The sequence below is a fragment of the Convolutriloba macropyga genome, chromosome 6, assembly GCF_964194025.1.
Source record: "Convolutriloba macropyga chromosome 6, txConMacr16.3, whole genome shotgun sequence".
Taxonomy (NCBI): domain Eukaryota; kingdom Metazoa; phylum Xenacoelomorpha; order Acoela; family Convolutidae; genus Convolutriloba; species Convolutriloba macropyga.
The window spans coordinates 19,130,177-19,146,748 of NC_134473.1; the positions used below are offsets into that span (position 1 = coordinate 19,130,177).

Here is a 16,572-nt window from a genome sequence, read left to right on the forward strand (position 1 = left end):
GCATTGCCTTATCTTTGTTCATTTTTCAGATTAATATTGTCTCGAGTACTACAAGTTATGATTCGGTCTACATGCATCGGGAGGGCCACACAGCTGGAACAGAGCATTTTACAATTTCAGCCTTGCAAACAAAATGTCAGTTGTTTGTCATCGAAAAGACTAACAAAATGTGCAAATGATGTGTTAATATGCGAAATAGCCTCGCACAGTTCAAATTCGAAAAGTCTCCTAAATGTTTTTGGGTTGATGTATCCTGTAAATATAAGTTTCATTCGAAGCTTTCATTCCAAGAAACACCGGTCTAGTTCTCCTACAGTCAAAAGTTGGCAGCCTTCCTTTTTCCCTAAATCCAAAGAGGTGCAACAGAAAGAGGAACAGGAACAGTTGTTGGAACACACGCGAGGAATTTTAAAGTCAGAACGATCAAGGGCGAAAAACGCTTTCCAGGAACGGTTTCCTCTCCCTAATGTTTTATACACGTAGATACTGTTTCGATTCAAATTTGTGACATTTGATGGAAGTTTTTTTTTCACGAGCAATTGTTTCTTTTGTTGTTCTGGTGTCATAAGAATCAAATTTGATTTGCTCTTATAATCTGAAAATGATGGCAATGGGAAGTTTAATATATGATGAAGGCCCTTTGCAATGGTAAGTCAAAATTTAATTTTTCATAGTTCAAACTGTTCAGGCTGCCAAACAGAGTTTTTGGCAATATTCAGGCTGGCAAAACTAAAATCTTATTGTAATATTATTGTATAATTATTACTTAATGAATGTGAAGCCGGTATCAACAAGGCTTCCTTTATGATTGTGAAACATCCATTTGTGAAATTAATTGAGCACTCTTGCTATTATCTACAAAGCCTAAAATTTTGTCTTAACAGTTCCGCAAAAGGAAAATTTCCACTGATTCTTGTTCAAAAAAAGGTGTAAACAAACAAGAGAGGAGATTGTTCCACACATCAGCATGGAGTTATAATGGGATCTAATTTACGAGGACAATCTGGCTCGGATTCGAATGAATCGTTTCTGTTTCGGATGGTGAATGGAGGCAACACAGTAGTGTATATATTTCGCAGACTCGTTGGTTTGGGTGCTGCCGGTGTTCTGCTCTACTTCTCATATAATGTGTACAACATGCAGGATTCACAGAAGAATGCTATTATTGGCTCTGCTAACAGTACTTTGGATCCTTGTAAGTAACATCTTTAAAAAGACAAATGTATTGTTAAAAAACAAAAGCTCCCACCACCAAAGCTATGTGGGTCGCAAATTATATACAACCCCTGTCCGTTTGTTCTATTTGAAACAAAGAGCTACATAAAACTTGACTTTAGGAGTCTGAATAATCCAGAATAGCAATGAATGTAGTCAGTTTTGTCCATATTGCAGGCTGCAGTGAAGAGAACTTCTTTTGTAAGATTTGCAAAAAATAAAGGGACTTACTGTTAGAATTTTATTCTCACTTTTTGTTTAAACGGTTTTCAATCTCTCGATATTTTGAATCTTTATTTCGAATAAGCTTGCTTTAGCACTCGCCTTATTGTACACTCATAAAAACTTATCGTAATTTATTGCTCTCGAGTGAAGTTTGAAGCAATTATTGTAAGCGTGTGTCTTTTTTTGTTTGAACGTTTTTGCGCTTTTGTTCTAGAAATTCTTTGACTTCTTGAGTGACTTTTTCACCCTCATTTTTGAGGATGTAAGTTGCTCTCGTTCTGAAATCAAGTTCGTTCATAACATCGATTTTCAGCGGAAGGAACGCAAAGCCATTGTAGCTGAAATATTAAGATTTCGACCGCCAACCTGGATGTCCGGGGTTTGAATCCATGTGGGTTAAAATTTTTGCACCCATAAAACATTTCTAATCTACACTCCCTCTGAATTAAATTGTCCCCGTCTGTCGTTCGAGAGCAATTCATCCGAGGTTAGTCGGGTTGTGTTTTATTTCGATCTTTTTTCCAGCCAAGTCATCAGGTGTGAGAGCTGGATCTAAGATGTCGCGATTCAAAGCAGTCAATGGGACAGACTTCAAGCCAGTCCGTTTCGGAGACATTGTGGGATGTGACGAGGCTAAGGACGAGTTGCAAGACATCGTGTTCTACCTCAGGAAGCCCAGGCAACTTGCGGCTCTGGGAGGAAAAGTGCCCAAGGGTAGGAAGACATTGAGGGAGTCGTGTACTGAAGTTGAGTTGTGGGCAGCTTATGAGCTCAATAGATACATAATATTTTTTCGGCAACAAATTTGAGTTATTGGCATTTCTCCGTTTCTGCTTGTTTCATTTTTTAGTCATTTCATTTTTATTAGCCGCCGTCATCTTCCCACACGACTATTTTGCGCTCAAAAGAATTCGAATTGTATTGGTACTCCGTCTTTTTTTGTAAGATGTGTTTGCACATTTTTCATGACTTTGAGCTTTCAGAACAGAATTAACAGTTTCTTAAAGCTTGCAGATGGGTTGAGGGGTTAATTTTAGCGGTACAAAATTGATCTGAAGGACATTAGCTTCAAAAATCGTAATAAAATATTTAATAATTGTATTTTTAAAGATTTAAATTTTTTGTCGTTCATGTCCGACCAGGCTGGCCTGCATTTTCGTCTGCACTTTTTGGTAAGAAGAATTTTTTCTTGAAGACTTTAGTGTGAAAATAGAGAAATTAGACACTTTCTGAATTTTTTGGACTTTCATCGGCCAATGAAGTTTTTCTACAGCTTTTAGGTATTTCAATGAGTACATTTTAGCTACAGCAAACTTACGACGCATCAACTCTAACATTTTTTGAGACTTAGTATTAGTTTCTGCTAGATTTCTGTAGTTCTTAAACGATTTTACGTTGCTTTTGTATTCTTCCCATATCCCAATCAGGCATTCCGATAACCTGTATGTGTTGGCTTGGAGCATTTGCAAGAAATAGCCTGTTTGGAAGACTTTATTATTAAAAAGGTTGAAAACTTTTGTGATTTCTGAGTACAAAGGACTAACAATTCTTACATAATTGATAAACACTGCTTTTGAAGACATTAAAACCAAATTTTTTAAACAGATTTAATGAAAAATTTGATTTTTTTCCAAAGGTTAAAATTCGCTCAATGTTTTTTGTTTTGCCTCTGCTCGTCTTTTGTACTTCAAGACAGGTTTATATTCAGATGTTCTCGTTTTGTCGTATTCTGGTTGCAGAGGCACAAATTCAAATGCGATGTTGATATTTGCCTCTAGATTTTTGTTCCTCTAATTTTGGAGCAGTCCTCGTTGACTTCCTTTTTCTGCTTGTCAAGTCAAGAGTTTTTCATTCAAGTCATTCTTCACGTCAAGTCGCGTTTTTCATTCAATTCATTGGACTATAATTTTAGCACGTAATTTGTTAGCTTTTTACTGAAAGATCTGCTCTTACATTTGTCCCTGATTTTGAGCATTCAAAAGGGGTACAAACATTTGCTGCCTAGCGAGTAATAAGTTCAATTGAATGATCTAAGCTGATTTTTGTAGTCACTCAAGTGCTCAGTATGCTGAAATTGCTTGGAGGTTAAATGGAATTGCTATATTTTAGGTTAAATGACTGGTTTTCAAATTGGTGGTCTCCAAAAAGTGCGATTTTAATGTTTGTCTTTTGTGACACGTAGATCTTCAAATTACATTGGAAACTGTTCATTGATGTCTTCTGCAAGTTAATCTTCTCCAAACGGAATTTTTGCTATATGTATTGCTCTTCACGTTTTTTTTAATTGAAAGTTTGCAAATTTCTTCTGCGCAAATTAGTTTTTAAGGACATTCGGTTTGTGAAACGAACGTTTTTAGTGTTTTTGACTATTCTTTTCAAAGTTCCCAAATTTTTGTCATTTTTGCTTCTGTTTATCTCCAAGGTGTCCAACCGGAATTTTTCCTGCCTGGCAGTAATTTGTTCGTAGATTTTGTAGATTTGCAGGAATCAGTTTTGAAGACTTGATTATCAAAGAAGTAGACAAATTAGCAATTATTTCTGCTTTCAATTTAGCAGTACATAGTTATTTTGAAGACATTAACGCTCAGAACGTTCAGCGAACCAACCACAAGTAATTCTTGATATTTGAATTTTTTAAAATAATTTTTGCCTGGTTCATTATCAGTTTATATGTTGATCCAGATTTGTCTACCTTCTATGTTATCCCTGTCTTGCTTTTTTGACAGATCTCCATTCAATACCCTATATATTTATTCAAATGCTACAATTATCGTATTGTTAAAACAGAAAATACTTTTGAGAAACGTTATTGTCGTTATGGCTCGTTTTTATTAATTGGCTCACTGTTTGCGTGCCGGTCAGGTCAACGGGATGTAAATTTTTAATTCATTTCTCTGGTTTGTATTTCAGCACTTGTACTACTATGTTTTTTAAGATGTTCTGAAATTTTTTCGATAGCGTTTCGATTTGTTCATAACGAGAGAGGCTGGTAAAACCCTAGGGGCTTATAATTCATGAGGCCAGAAAGTGGTTCGAGTGGTCCTAAAATCATAAGTTGCTTGGAAGGCCTAAGTTCAAGGTGAGATGCCCTTTTTTAGAAGTTTTTTTGGGTTTCAAATGACGTTTGTCGCAATTCCTAGATCACATTGGCCCCATTTGGTAGAATTCTGATTTATTCAAAAATTGCATCTCATACTTTTTAAGTTTTTTCTAATTCCAGATTAAAAAATGTGAAGTTGCAGTTTTTCCATTATTTTTGAACTGTTTTGTCATTTTTGAGCTGTTTTTTTTACTGTAAAGACTTGGTTTGAGCCAATTAGTATCAAGAAATTTCGAAATATTTCAGTAATTTGTTTAATATTTTCTAGTTTCAACACTTTTCTGTCTTTTTGCATCTGTGTGCAACATATGTTTCTGGACTGCCTGCAACTTAGCTGATTTGATGTTTTGAAAATTTGGGTATCAAAATATTAGAGATATTAGCAATACCATCTGCAATTATTTTATGCCAGTTTTAGAAAGTGTTTGTCTTTTATTTTTCGTCTCCAAAGAGCCGTTGACATTTTTTCAATCATTTCAATCTGGGCTATCAGGAAGTTTGAAGAACTTTTGGAACGTTTCAGTAGTTTTTGCCTCTGTTTGTTTTATGTTCAACCATCTTTTGGTTCTGCCAACCTGCAATTTGATTGTTTTGTATTTTTTTTGCAAGAATTGGTTTTTGGTGAACATGACTGGACAAACAGAAAAAACTAGCAATTATTTGTCTTTTTTTGATATTTTTGTCTTTGTTGTTTTTGCGCTCACGTGCTAAACAGAAACAATATTAATCTTGCAGTTAGAGTCTGACTTAGATTTTGTTCATATTCGTGAGGTTGCTTGGTAGCGATGCGAACCACGAATCCTAAGTATTGTTGCTAAGTTTTGACACTAGTTCTTTTTACCTGCTTCTGCTTCCTGTCAAATGTCTAGCAAGATTTTTTAGATGGCAATTTTTCTGTGAGTGCCCGTATTGCATTTTGCATTGGAAAACTTGGTGTTCAACTCGCTGATGCCAAAGCTATCTAAAATTTAAATGCTACTATTTTCTCTAAATTTGTGAAACCATTTTTTTGTCTGTATGTATGGCTTGTAGTGATGAGTTTTTTGTGCTGGTTGGGTTGAGGTTATTTTATTTTATTATTTTGGATTGCATTTCATGACGTATCAGGTTTCGTCAAATAACAATTTGTTTCGCTTTACCAGTTTCAATGCTTGCTCAACATTTCTTGCGAAATCTTTTGGACTTATCGAGATTAGTTTCATTCGTGTTATTCTGCTCAGAATTCTTTTTAACAGTACTTGCTCTGCAAAGCAACTGTAAGTGAGCGGTGTTGATACCGAAAAATTATTTCTGCAGAAATAGAAACTGCAGAAACCCATAAAGCCCTGGTTTAGATGCCAGTTAATTGATTTTTTTCTATTTAGTCTAATTGTTAGGTCTGTTATTCATTGGCATTGATACTTGTCCCTGTATCCGCTCATTAAGAAGCAGGATGATGGCAGCTACGAAATACAATAGAAATAGCACGCTTTTCAAAAAGTTTTTGTTAAACATCTAATGTCATTTTTTTGATATTTGCATCGCAATCGGGGTTATGGGAACCAATAGCAGTAATTGCTTATTCAAAAAATTGATTGAGAAAAAACCAGATTCATTTGCAATATATCGTTTTAGAAGAGTTGGTGTTCCTCGTACATTAATCGGGGTTCTTCTCGGATTTCGATATAAGTTGGATGATATTTGTTGGATACCTGGCATTGATTAACTACAATCATTGGCAATTGTTTACGCTCAAATGGCTCCAATACGAAATATTAATGGTGAACTTTTTGATTAACTTTTTAATAGCTGCCGTCATTTTCTTAGCAGGCTCTTCTTACTCTTCTTTTTTACGACTCGAAGAGTAGTATTGGAGAAGTCTTTTTTAATCCACTTTATAGTAGTGAATTGTGAAACAGGAAATGAAATGCGTGAAAAAAAATAAAAGTGGTTTGGGTGCTGCACAAAATTGAAGAGTGGAGCGTATAGAGAGTAGTTTTTTTGTTCATACCGTTGTTTTTGAGAGAGAAATTGGGGTAAAAAGATTTCTGTAAGCAAGCAAAGTTTGTCACGTGTGGCTTTCTAAAGCAGTTTTAATTTTTGTAGTTGAGAGGTTTGGTTATGATATTATTTTAATGTTAGGCTTCTTGTGACAGTTGTCGGAAGTTTTTGGTCATTGATGAGGTTAAATTTATTTTTAGGGTGTTTTCATTTTTTTTGCTGATTTTAAGGCAAATCTTTGGCGAAATAGCGCAAAAATTGCAAAATTTTAAATTTTTTTTTCAGTTTTTCGTTTATTTAGACACGTTTCCTAGCGTATTATGACTTGCCTGTTGTTTTGCGAGCATTTCAGTAGTCCTACTTACTTAAAGGGAATTTTTCCCTCTCCTTATTTGCCCGTGTAATTTAAGTAATTTCTTTCTTTTTTTAGTTCAAATTTTTTGTAATAGCTTATTTACTTCTAATATTTTTTACCTTGAGTGGTTTTTTAGGTATAGGTTTGTCAGAGAGTTAAGTTTTTGTGGCAGAGACGGTTTTTGAGTTGACTCTGGAAATCTTTTCTTTTTAAACGGTAGTTTTGGACGTATATTTATTTATACGATGGTATTCTGGTTTCAATGGTATGAAATTGTTTGTATCGAGAAATAGCACCAAAAAATCGAGAAATTTTGAACAATTTTCTTATTTTTTGACTCTTATTTGTTTATATTAGGCCAGTTTCGTAGCCTATTATGACTTGTCTATTGTTTTGCGAGCATTTCAATGCTCCTACTTACTAACGGAATTTCTTTCCTTATAATTTTTTTAGTGTTTTTACTTCGAGCTTTTTATAAGAGCTTATTTTTGCATAAATTTTCAAATATTTTTTTTTCTTGAGTGGTTTTTGTGGGTATTAGTTTTTCAGAGGGTCAGATTTTTGTGGTTTTTTGAGTCGATTCTGGAAATCTCTTTTTAAACGGTAATTTTGTTCGAGTGTACTTAAAATAGGGAAGTGAAATTAGTGAAAACGAAGGGTTTGTCAAAGTGCTGAACAAACCTGAAGATCAGAGAGATAAGAGAATGGTTGCCGCTCTGTTCATGTTGCATTTTTGAGTAACAAAAGGTGTATAAAAAATTTCCCTACGAAAGCGAATTTTCACGTTTTTTTGGAGCATTTTTTAAGCTTCCATTTTTTTTCAGTGAACGGTTCTTGTCGCAATCATCTAAACTAACAATAGTTCGTTTTTACATTTGTAATACTTCGTTTTTACACCTAATTTTTACTAACATTTGCTACTACTAACATATATTACCAATTACTAATAAAACATTTGTGATTATCTGAAATAATAATACACTTTTGGATTAAATTTTGAGCTATTTTTTTAGCGTTTTGCCTTTTGGGACCTTTTTTATGTATTCAAGTTTTGATATTCTTCTTCAAATTTTTACAGCATTTGGGGAATTCTATGGTTCAAATTAGTTGTTCTATTGGTTTTCGTTGTCTTTCGATTGAGTTGATATTACTTTTGGCAGTTTGGCAGTTTTTTTAAAGAATCATTACAAATTGAAAACTAACCGTATCGCGTGGTCTTTTGCCAATAGTTTTTTGGAGTTTCAGTTTATAAAGAAGCAGATATGAAGAAGCTTTCGTATGTTTTTTCGATCGGATACTTTTCCATGTTCATGTTCCTGGTTCACTATTGTTTGAAAAACATCAATAGTTTTAAATAGGATGTTCACTATGTGAGTTACGGTGACCAATTTTCTCCAAGTCGTTTCCTGAATTCTTTCATCTAGGTTTTTTCTTCGCTTTACCTCATTTTGACGGTCTTTAGATATTCATTACTTCTCTAGGCTTCTATTCGCTCTATTTTTTTCTTCGCTCATTTTGCTCAAAATGTTGTTAAACAGCAGTTTCTCAGCAAAGCAATCTAAAAGGAACAGAATCACAATCAAAATCAAAATTAGAAACGGGATAAACCATTAAAGCCCAATTTCAGATGCCGGCTACATGAGCTTTGTTCTTGCAAATCTTAGTTACCATCTCTAATGCTTATTGGTTGTGATACTTGTTCTTGTTTACTCTCATTAGGAAGTTATTTTTGGAAGTTATCGATATATAGACGCATTTACTGTCAGTGTTCATAAGCTATTCAGCCAATCGACTAGTTATGAAAACAATAACGTTTTTGCATTGTGAATTTTAGAAGTTTGGAGATTTGAAGTATTGATATTAGTTCTTGATTTGATGTCTTATCTGGCGGCTGTATAGCTCTGATGTTCATCAACTCTCGGAAAAACTGCTTGTGTTTAATGATAATCTTTTGTTGTTGAAAGGAGTTCTTCTGATGGGACCACCTGGTGTGGGCAAAACAATGATGGCAAGAGCTGTCGCAACTGAGGCAGGTGTCCCTTTCTTCTACCAGTCCGGGTCCTCATTTGACGAAATATTCGTGGGTGTGGGGGCTAGCAGGGTGAAGGAACTCTTCGAAAAAGCACGCAATCATGCACCATGTGTAATTTTTATTGACGAAATTGACGCAGTGGGCGGTGACAGGAGCTCTCGTGGCAATTCTCGCCAGACTATTAATCAGCTGTTGGCAGAAATGGATGGGTTTAAAGAGAATAATGGAATTATTGTGATTGGAGCGACCAATCTGGGGCAGATCTTGGATCCTGCATTGACACGAGCCGGAAGGTTTGATAACAAAGTCGTGTTGTCGTTACCTGATGCGGACGGTCGGATCAAACTTGTTCAGCATTATTTGAAGAAGGTCAGTGTCGAGCCATGAGTTCTTACCTGTCTTTTTTATACACTTTTATTTATACAGAGCAAAGTACTGTGGTCTACTGTACATGAAACAATAAATGTTGAAGGAGCACAAAATATGTCATTATAAAGTTTTTACGATGATAAATCGAATGACTGATGTTTTTGGGTGGTAATTGACTGTTTGATTCAAGGGAAAATTGGAAGGCTCTTTTCTAGGTTAAAACGGACGGGACATTGGACGTGACGAAGTTTGCCACCAATCTAATTGGCTACTCTGGAGCTTCGATTGAAAACCTTGTGAACCAGGCAGCCTTGAAAGCAGCCAACGATGGAGATGTGTCTGTCCAGATGAAGCACCTGGACTGGGCCAGAGTGAAGAATGAACTGGGCAGGGAAAAGAATAAAAAGGGTGATTTTGTGGAAGACTTGGAGGAGCTAAAAAACACGGCATATCACGAAGCTGCGCATACCATTGTGGCTCACTATCTTAAAGTTCCGTACTATGGGTAGGTTGTTCCCTCATTTATGCTGCCAATGCAGTAAGTTATTGTGGAATACCTCTAGAGTGCTCGTCACTCGTCCTCAGCAATACAGACCATTTCTTGCAGGAGCTAATGTTACTATAGGAATGCGCCTATATATCCAAAATCAAAGTATTGCAATCGTTTTTTTAAAAGAAAAAGAAATGGGAGAATATTGCAGAGCGGCCATGTTTTCCCAGACCTTTCGAAATATGGCTGATCATAGCAAGATTTGAGTGCTGCTTAAAGCTGTTGGAACGTAGCTATTAACCAAAAATTACATCTAATTTTTTGAGCATTTTAATTCACTCAATTTGTGTCAACTTGGTTTTCGATGTCTTTAGTCTGTAGTAAATAATGTACACGGTTGTCAAGTATGGTAAAACAATGGTACTCAAAACAATAAAGCATGACTCTATTTTTGATTTTGGAATTGGTTTTTGAGCTTTGAGCAAACACGTAGATGTGTATTTTTCCATCACCTGCAATTATTTTTCAAAATTGTTCCACTCAGTTCAGCTGTATTAAATAACGACCAAAATGGAAAATAGTTTTTTATTAATAGCCGCACAGCGATAGCTGGGGCTATTATTGGCCTTCTCTTGGTTTTTTTTACAATTCAAAGAATTTGAATTGTATTGGGGCGCTGTCTTTTTTTTAAAGATCTGTTCACACATTTTCATGATTTTTGAAGTCAAATTGGAGTAGTGATTTTGGTCACGCCGAAACAGCAAATGGAGCGAAAAAGCGAGTGGTTTTACGGCGTGAAATTTTTTCGCTCTAACTTTAAAGTAGAGTGAGAAAACGGTGTTTGAACAACAATTCGCTTTCTCGCTAGTGGTTTTTTGTTCACATGCGGCAATTTCACTTTGATTTTTACTGTTTTTTCAATTTTTTAGATCGGATTTTTTTCTAAATGGTTTTTGCAATCCATTCATAGTCCGTTCTAGGTCTAGTTTTCTGTTTAGTCAATGAAAATTCTTTGAATTGTACGTGAGGACTTGTCCTGCTATGTTTTTTTATTTCGTCGTCATGATTTTTGTTACGACCATATGACGTCACAGCCACTTTTTGTTCATTCGTGCATGCAATTTCAACTGAATCGCATGTGTGACGTCATTTTTCGCTCTTAGTGGAGCGAGTTTTTTTGTTCATGCGCGTGATTAAATTTTTGATCACACTTGACATACCTCACTCTCAAAAATGACTTCCTCACTTTGAAATTGACTTTTATTTACTTTAATTCAAAGAGATAAGGTCAAATGGGTGTGTGTCACTCTAAATGAAGGTTATTTGTGAGCAGCTAATAGAGGCAGCAATAACTTATATGGATTTTTAATCAAAATATAACAGATCAGCCCTCAATGAAAAGACGAATTTTTTTTGTCTGTATTTTTTACTGTTTTTTTAGCCGATCTGCGAATCTATTGCGGCTATTTTCTGGCAATCTGCCAGCTATGTTTTGTTCTCTTCAGGGTGACAATAGAAAGGCGTTCCAATTCTTTGGGCCACCTCCGTTACGACATAAGCGAAGACTTCCTCACAAAGCAGATGATTCAATCAAGAATAGCTGTCGCGCTGGCGGGCAAACTGGGCGAAGAGGCTCTGTTGGGGGCGAGTAAAGACAAGCATACCACTGGTTGTAGTTCAGACTATCAACACGCGAGAGCATTTGCAACTAAGTTTGTAACAACTTACGGATTCGGAGAGAGGTTGTACCCCGCGGGTGACAAGTGGAGAATGAGCGAAAAGTACCAGGCGATGATCGAGAAAGAGGTGAAAGGAATATTGGACAATGCTGAAGAGACTGCTAAGAAAATTATGGAAAAACATTCAAAGGAACATTTGAAATTAAGTGAAAAATTGTTGGAAAAGTACAAGTTGACTGCTGACGAAATTAGGCAAATTTTAAAATAGTGTATACATTTTTCAAATTTATTATTTGGTTTGTGGTGGTTTCTTAGTATATGGAGTGAACTGTATAGATATATTATTGTGCTCCGGATGGTGATCTTCGGCGTTGTAAAAACGTTCAAAAACCGTATAAGGAAGCTAAATTAGACAATTATTGTGTCTGTTGTATGTATTTTAAAGCCAACTTACCCTATGTCTTGGATTCTGTCAATGAACGACTTCACTGATTGCATGTCGCATCGATGCCTGTTGAGTAAATCCAGCTCAACTATTCGATAATGTCAGTTAGCACTGTACGTTCCAACTAATCCTATTCAAACTGTGGGAAGGTATTCATTCGGTCGAAGTAAGCAAAAATGACATATAAAATAATAAATCTTAAATAGTTTATTACAGTAAGGAACATCAGTCGAAATTGTGCCCTGAAAAGGAGCCGGAACGATGACGTCAAATGCAACTCTTTTCGCTGTAAAATTTTTCAAAATTTTATGTAGTTTAATTTAAATTCTAAATGATCGCAGCGTACGAATTTTGATTGTTTGCATTAAAAGTCATAAAACATGGTCAATTATAATTAGCCATTCCGTCACATGGCAAGTATTGAAGCTGTTATGACAGGACGCCGACACGTTTACCCGGTCCTGTCTACACCAAAAACCTTCTGGATCAATCGGAATCGGCGTTAGACTGTAACGAGACTCAAGGCTTTACTTATGTTAACAATGCTGGACTGTAAAAATGCTGAAAAATTGATTCTGTTATTGAAGCATGATTTTAGCCTTCAGTAAACGAGAACCGACATTCTTAACATGGTGCTGGTAACCGAAACGATTCCTTCACATTCTGGACTAATTCTGATTTACAACAAATATTACGTTCATGGGCCTGAGACAACACCCACCCCCCCCCCCCCTAAACACAGGGAATTTTTTCAGTAATTGGTCCTAGTGCACCAGATAGAACAATACGGCGAATTAGGAAATATTAGTTTGAACTAACATGCTGAAGAAAAGAAACCAGCTGGGGAAAACATTCCTACCAACGGCGGACAACTGGCAAAATTTCTAAAGCGAAGATTCCAGTGTGAAAAATGAGAAAGTCCGCGAACCAGACGGTCGGCAATTGGAAACGTGGACAACAGAAATTGGCAGGTTGGGAACCTTCACAGAAGCCCTAAGCAAGTTAATTATACAAATTATTTCGATTCAGGCTCAATTTTACTGCCAGGTAAGAAGGTTGCTCACTTCTTTGACATTTGTTTGCTAATCAATCTTTTCAATGCTTTGGAAACTGAATAGATGACTGAAAGGAGCAAGTAAATGTTATGGAGATTTTAAACAATACAGCTACAATAGCAGCTAAAACGAAAAATTTTCTCGGTGTAAACTCAAAGCGAAGAATCCTGAATTAGAAATCAAAAAGTTGGAAAACTGACATAGAGAGCTTACTATCTCAAAGATTTGAGTACAATTAGTATTTGGTTCAATTAGGCAAATGAAACTCAATTTGCCTAATTGAACTTATAAAAACCTTGTAATATCTAATCAAACTGTTGTGTGAAGAGTATCTAGAATAACATATGTGTAAAAATGTGATTTTTCTGCTGTCACGAAAGCACCATTACTGGACACTGAATCACATCGCTCCATTTTAGTTCAATTCAGGTTCAATTTTACTGCCAGTAGGGCACAAAATAGAGCACAAAAAGTTTGGTATGCCGCTATATTGAGGAAAGGTTTTTACCTTGTACAATGTTCAGAAAAGCGCTCACATCAAGACCTTTTTAAACACGTGATTTTTTTTCAAGCGGGCAACACTACTGTATACAGAAGTTGCTCCGTTCATATCTTTAATGTTAATTATTTCGATTACGGGTAATATTTTAACACTGAAAACAATGTCCAGACGATGTTTCCATGAGTCCTAAAAGACATGCTAAATAAAATTAGGAGATGCAGTTAGCCGTTACGAGACAAAATGATTCTGGGCAAAAAATTTCACAAACGCCATAAAAGAAAAAAAAATGCAAAAGAAGCAATAAAGTTGAAAGCGAACAAAAAAGTTTTATGTAATGAAAAACATCTGCAATTGTTTTGAAATAAAGCAACAAAAATAAAAGATCACAGAGGCTGCGCAACAGGCTCGTAAAAGACATACTAATAATAATTATGAAATGCAGATGGTTGTTACGAGAGAAAATGACTTCGGGCAAAGATGTTGCCCGAAAATTTTTTTCAAAATCAATAAATTTCGGAAATAGCGATGAAAGTTAAAGCAAACAAAAGATTGTCCTAAGGAAAAAGATATCTGCAGAGATTCTGAACTACAACGCAATAGTGATAAATGATCACAATGGTTGTGTTGCGGATGTTTTTAGTCATAGAGCAAGTTACGATTCGCAATGAAGTAAAAAAACGCAAAAAGTAAACAAGAAAACGAAAAATAGCAAAACTCTTAGTTACAAAATATGGAAATTAATTTTAGTTTTCTTAAACAACATATTTTGTATAGGTAGCACAAAACATAATTTTAGATGTTAGTGATTTTTAATTTGATGAATTTTGGACTTGAGATGAAGGGTATATGACTAGCCATAGTTGCTGTTTCCGCGATTTGTTGTTATTTATTAAATTAGTGCAATCATCGCTGAGCAACATCAAGCCTTGTTTTCTGGAATAGATTTCGCTAAGCGAAACCCTCGATTAGTTTGGACCTGAGCTTTGCAGCGCGAAATCACTTGAAAAATTAAATAACTGAATTCAAAATGGGGATTGCAGAAAGAAACTTAAAGTATTCGTCAACAAAAGGCATTTATGAACAAATTTTTTTTATCAAGACGTGGGAATTAAAATATGGATGAACAGACATAAACTCAGACAGCGTTAAAAAGAACAAAATGAAGGATGAATAATATGAAAATGAAGGGCAAAACAATCTGATATACTACAATGTTTTTCTACTGCACTAAATTAATGAATGATGTACACGTACGACATACCCTTCAGATTTTTGATTAAAATTTCACACCAAAGAAATTTTATTTCTAAAAAAATACTAACAAAAAAATATCAAAACAAAACAAAAGTAAAAAACAAGAAAAGTAAACAAGAAAACGAAAAATAGCAAAAATCATAGTTGCAAAATACGGAAAGTAATATTAGTTTTCTTAAACAACAAGTTTTGTATAGGTAGCACAAAACATAATTTTAGATGTTAGTGATTTTTAATTTGATGAAGTTTGGACTTGATATAAAAGGTATATGACTAGCTAGAGTTGGCGTTTGCGCGATTTGTCGTTTTTTATTAAATTAGTACAGTCATCGCTGAGCAACATCAAACCTGGTTTTCTGAAATTGATTTCGCTAAGTGAAACCCTCAATTAGTTTGGACCTGGGGTTTGCAGCATGAAATCACGGGGAAAATTAAATAACTGAATTCAAAATGGGGATTGCAGAAAGAAACTTAAAGTATTCGTCAACAAAAGGCATTTATGAACAAAACTTTTTATCAAGGCGCGGGAATTAAAATCTGGATGAACTGACATAAATTCAGACAGCGTTAAAAAGAACAAAAGGAAGGATAAATAATTTGCAAAAGAAGGACAAAACCATCTGAAATATAACAATGTTTTTTACTGCACTGAATTAATGAATGATGTACACGTACGACATACCTTTCATATTTTTGATTAAAATTTCACATCAAAAAAATTTATTTATAATAACATACTAAGAAAATTAATAATATGTCCCCCATTAAATATAAAGTAACAATATAATTACTGTTTAAATAGCTAGTGATAGCTAATAAAATAAAATTTTAACAGTTCTTTGCGCGGCAGTTTTAGCCAGAACTGTTATTTAGCTCTGCTTCCTGAATTTTCAAAAAATAGCATCGGTCGTCAGACTCCTGTTGTCAGCAAAAAAAGACACTCGCGTTTCAGTAGTTGAAACCTGTCCAATAACTGCCGATAACGCTTCGTTCTTCCGGGGCCTATTCAGCTGTCGCTTGCACTTACAGTTTCGCGACTGACGTGGACATTGTTTCTTTAATTTAATGTCTCTGGGTAAACGTTTACGTCTTGGTTGGTCGTCGTTTAGGGACTCAGTCGTTGAGGAAGTGCCTAAATTTCCAAAATAATCCGGGCTTTTTTTGGGTCTTCCGCTTGTACGTTTCTCACTATTTCCATCTTTAGCGTGAGCAGAAAGTACTTGTTGTAGAGCTGATGAAGGTACGCTTGATGTCGATGGTGGTAAAATTTGCTTTGCGATTGTTCAATCGGGGGAGACGTCTGTTCTCGTAGGACCGCGAAATTAGGAAAATTTAGCATTCCGCCCTGCATTGTGAGGGCTGTATTGCATATGCAGGATGATGCTCCGCTGCCGGGCTCCTGTCGTTTGTGTTTCACATTTTTGTCTCCTTTTTTCTCGTTAATTCTTTAATATGTCTTTAAAATTTCTCTTGAAAGAGTGTCCAGTTTGTGGCACTCGTCTGTGAGCGTATATGTTCATAGAAATCTGACGCTTGAGTTGTGTGCCAAATTTGGCAATGTCGGTATTGCGGTCTGCCTCGATAAAGTTTTCGGGTTCTTTATTATTCGAAATAGTGGGGCTCCAGTTTTAACTGGACTGCGCGCTCGGATAAATGGATCGGGTGGCAAAGGTAACTCAAGAGAAGACAAAGTTGTTTGACATCCTCATTCTTTTTCTCCCTCTCGTTCGCTTTGTGGGTTGCTCATGTGATCCCCTTCTCCACTTTGATATCAGTAGGATATCCATTGGCCCATTTGTCTTCCGGGAGATTGGCTTCCGGGGTGACAGTGTCTTGAACTAAATAATGATTTATTATGTCCTCGTTTGAGA

The 16,572-nt window shown here is 35.6% G+C and overlaps 1 protein-coding gene across 1 annotated transcript; it reads left to right on the top strand.

Annotated features, from left to right (window-relative positions):
• Positions 1-254: 254 nt before the first annotated feature.
• On the top strand, positions 255-11,748 carry LOC142341547 (ATP-dependent zinc metalloprotease YME1L1-like). The gene is made up of 6 exons (XM_075392568.1): positions 255-444; positions 964-1,195; positions 1,966-2,154; positions 8,840-9,276; positions 9,492-9,781; positions 11,272-11,748. The coding sequence occupies exons 2-6, from the start codon at positions 979-981 to the stop codon at positions 11,711-11,713; spliced, it is 1,575 nt and encodes a 524-aa protein (XP_075248683.1). The 5' UTR covers positions 255-444; positions 964-978; the 3' UTR covers positions 11,714-11,748.
• The last annotated feature ends 4,824 nt before the right edge of the window (positions 11,749-16,572 follow it).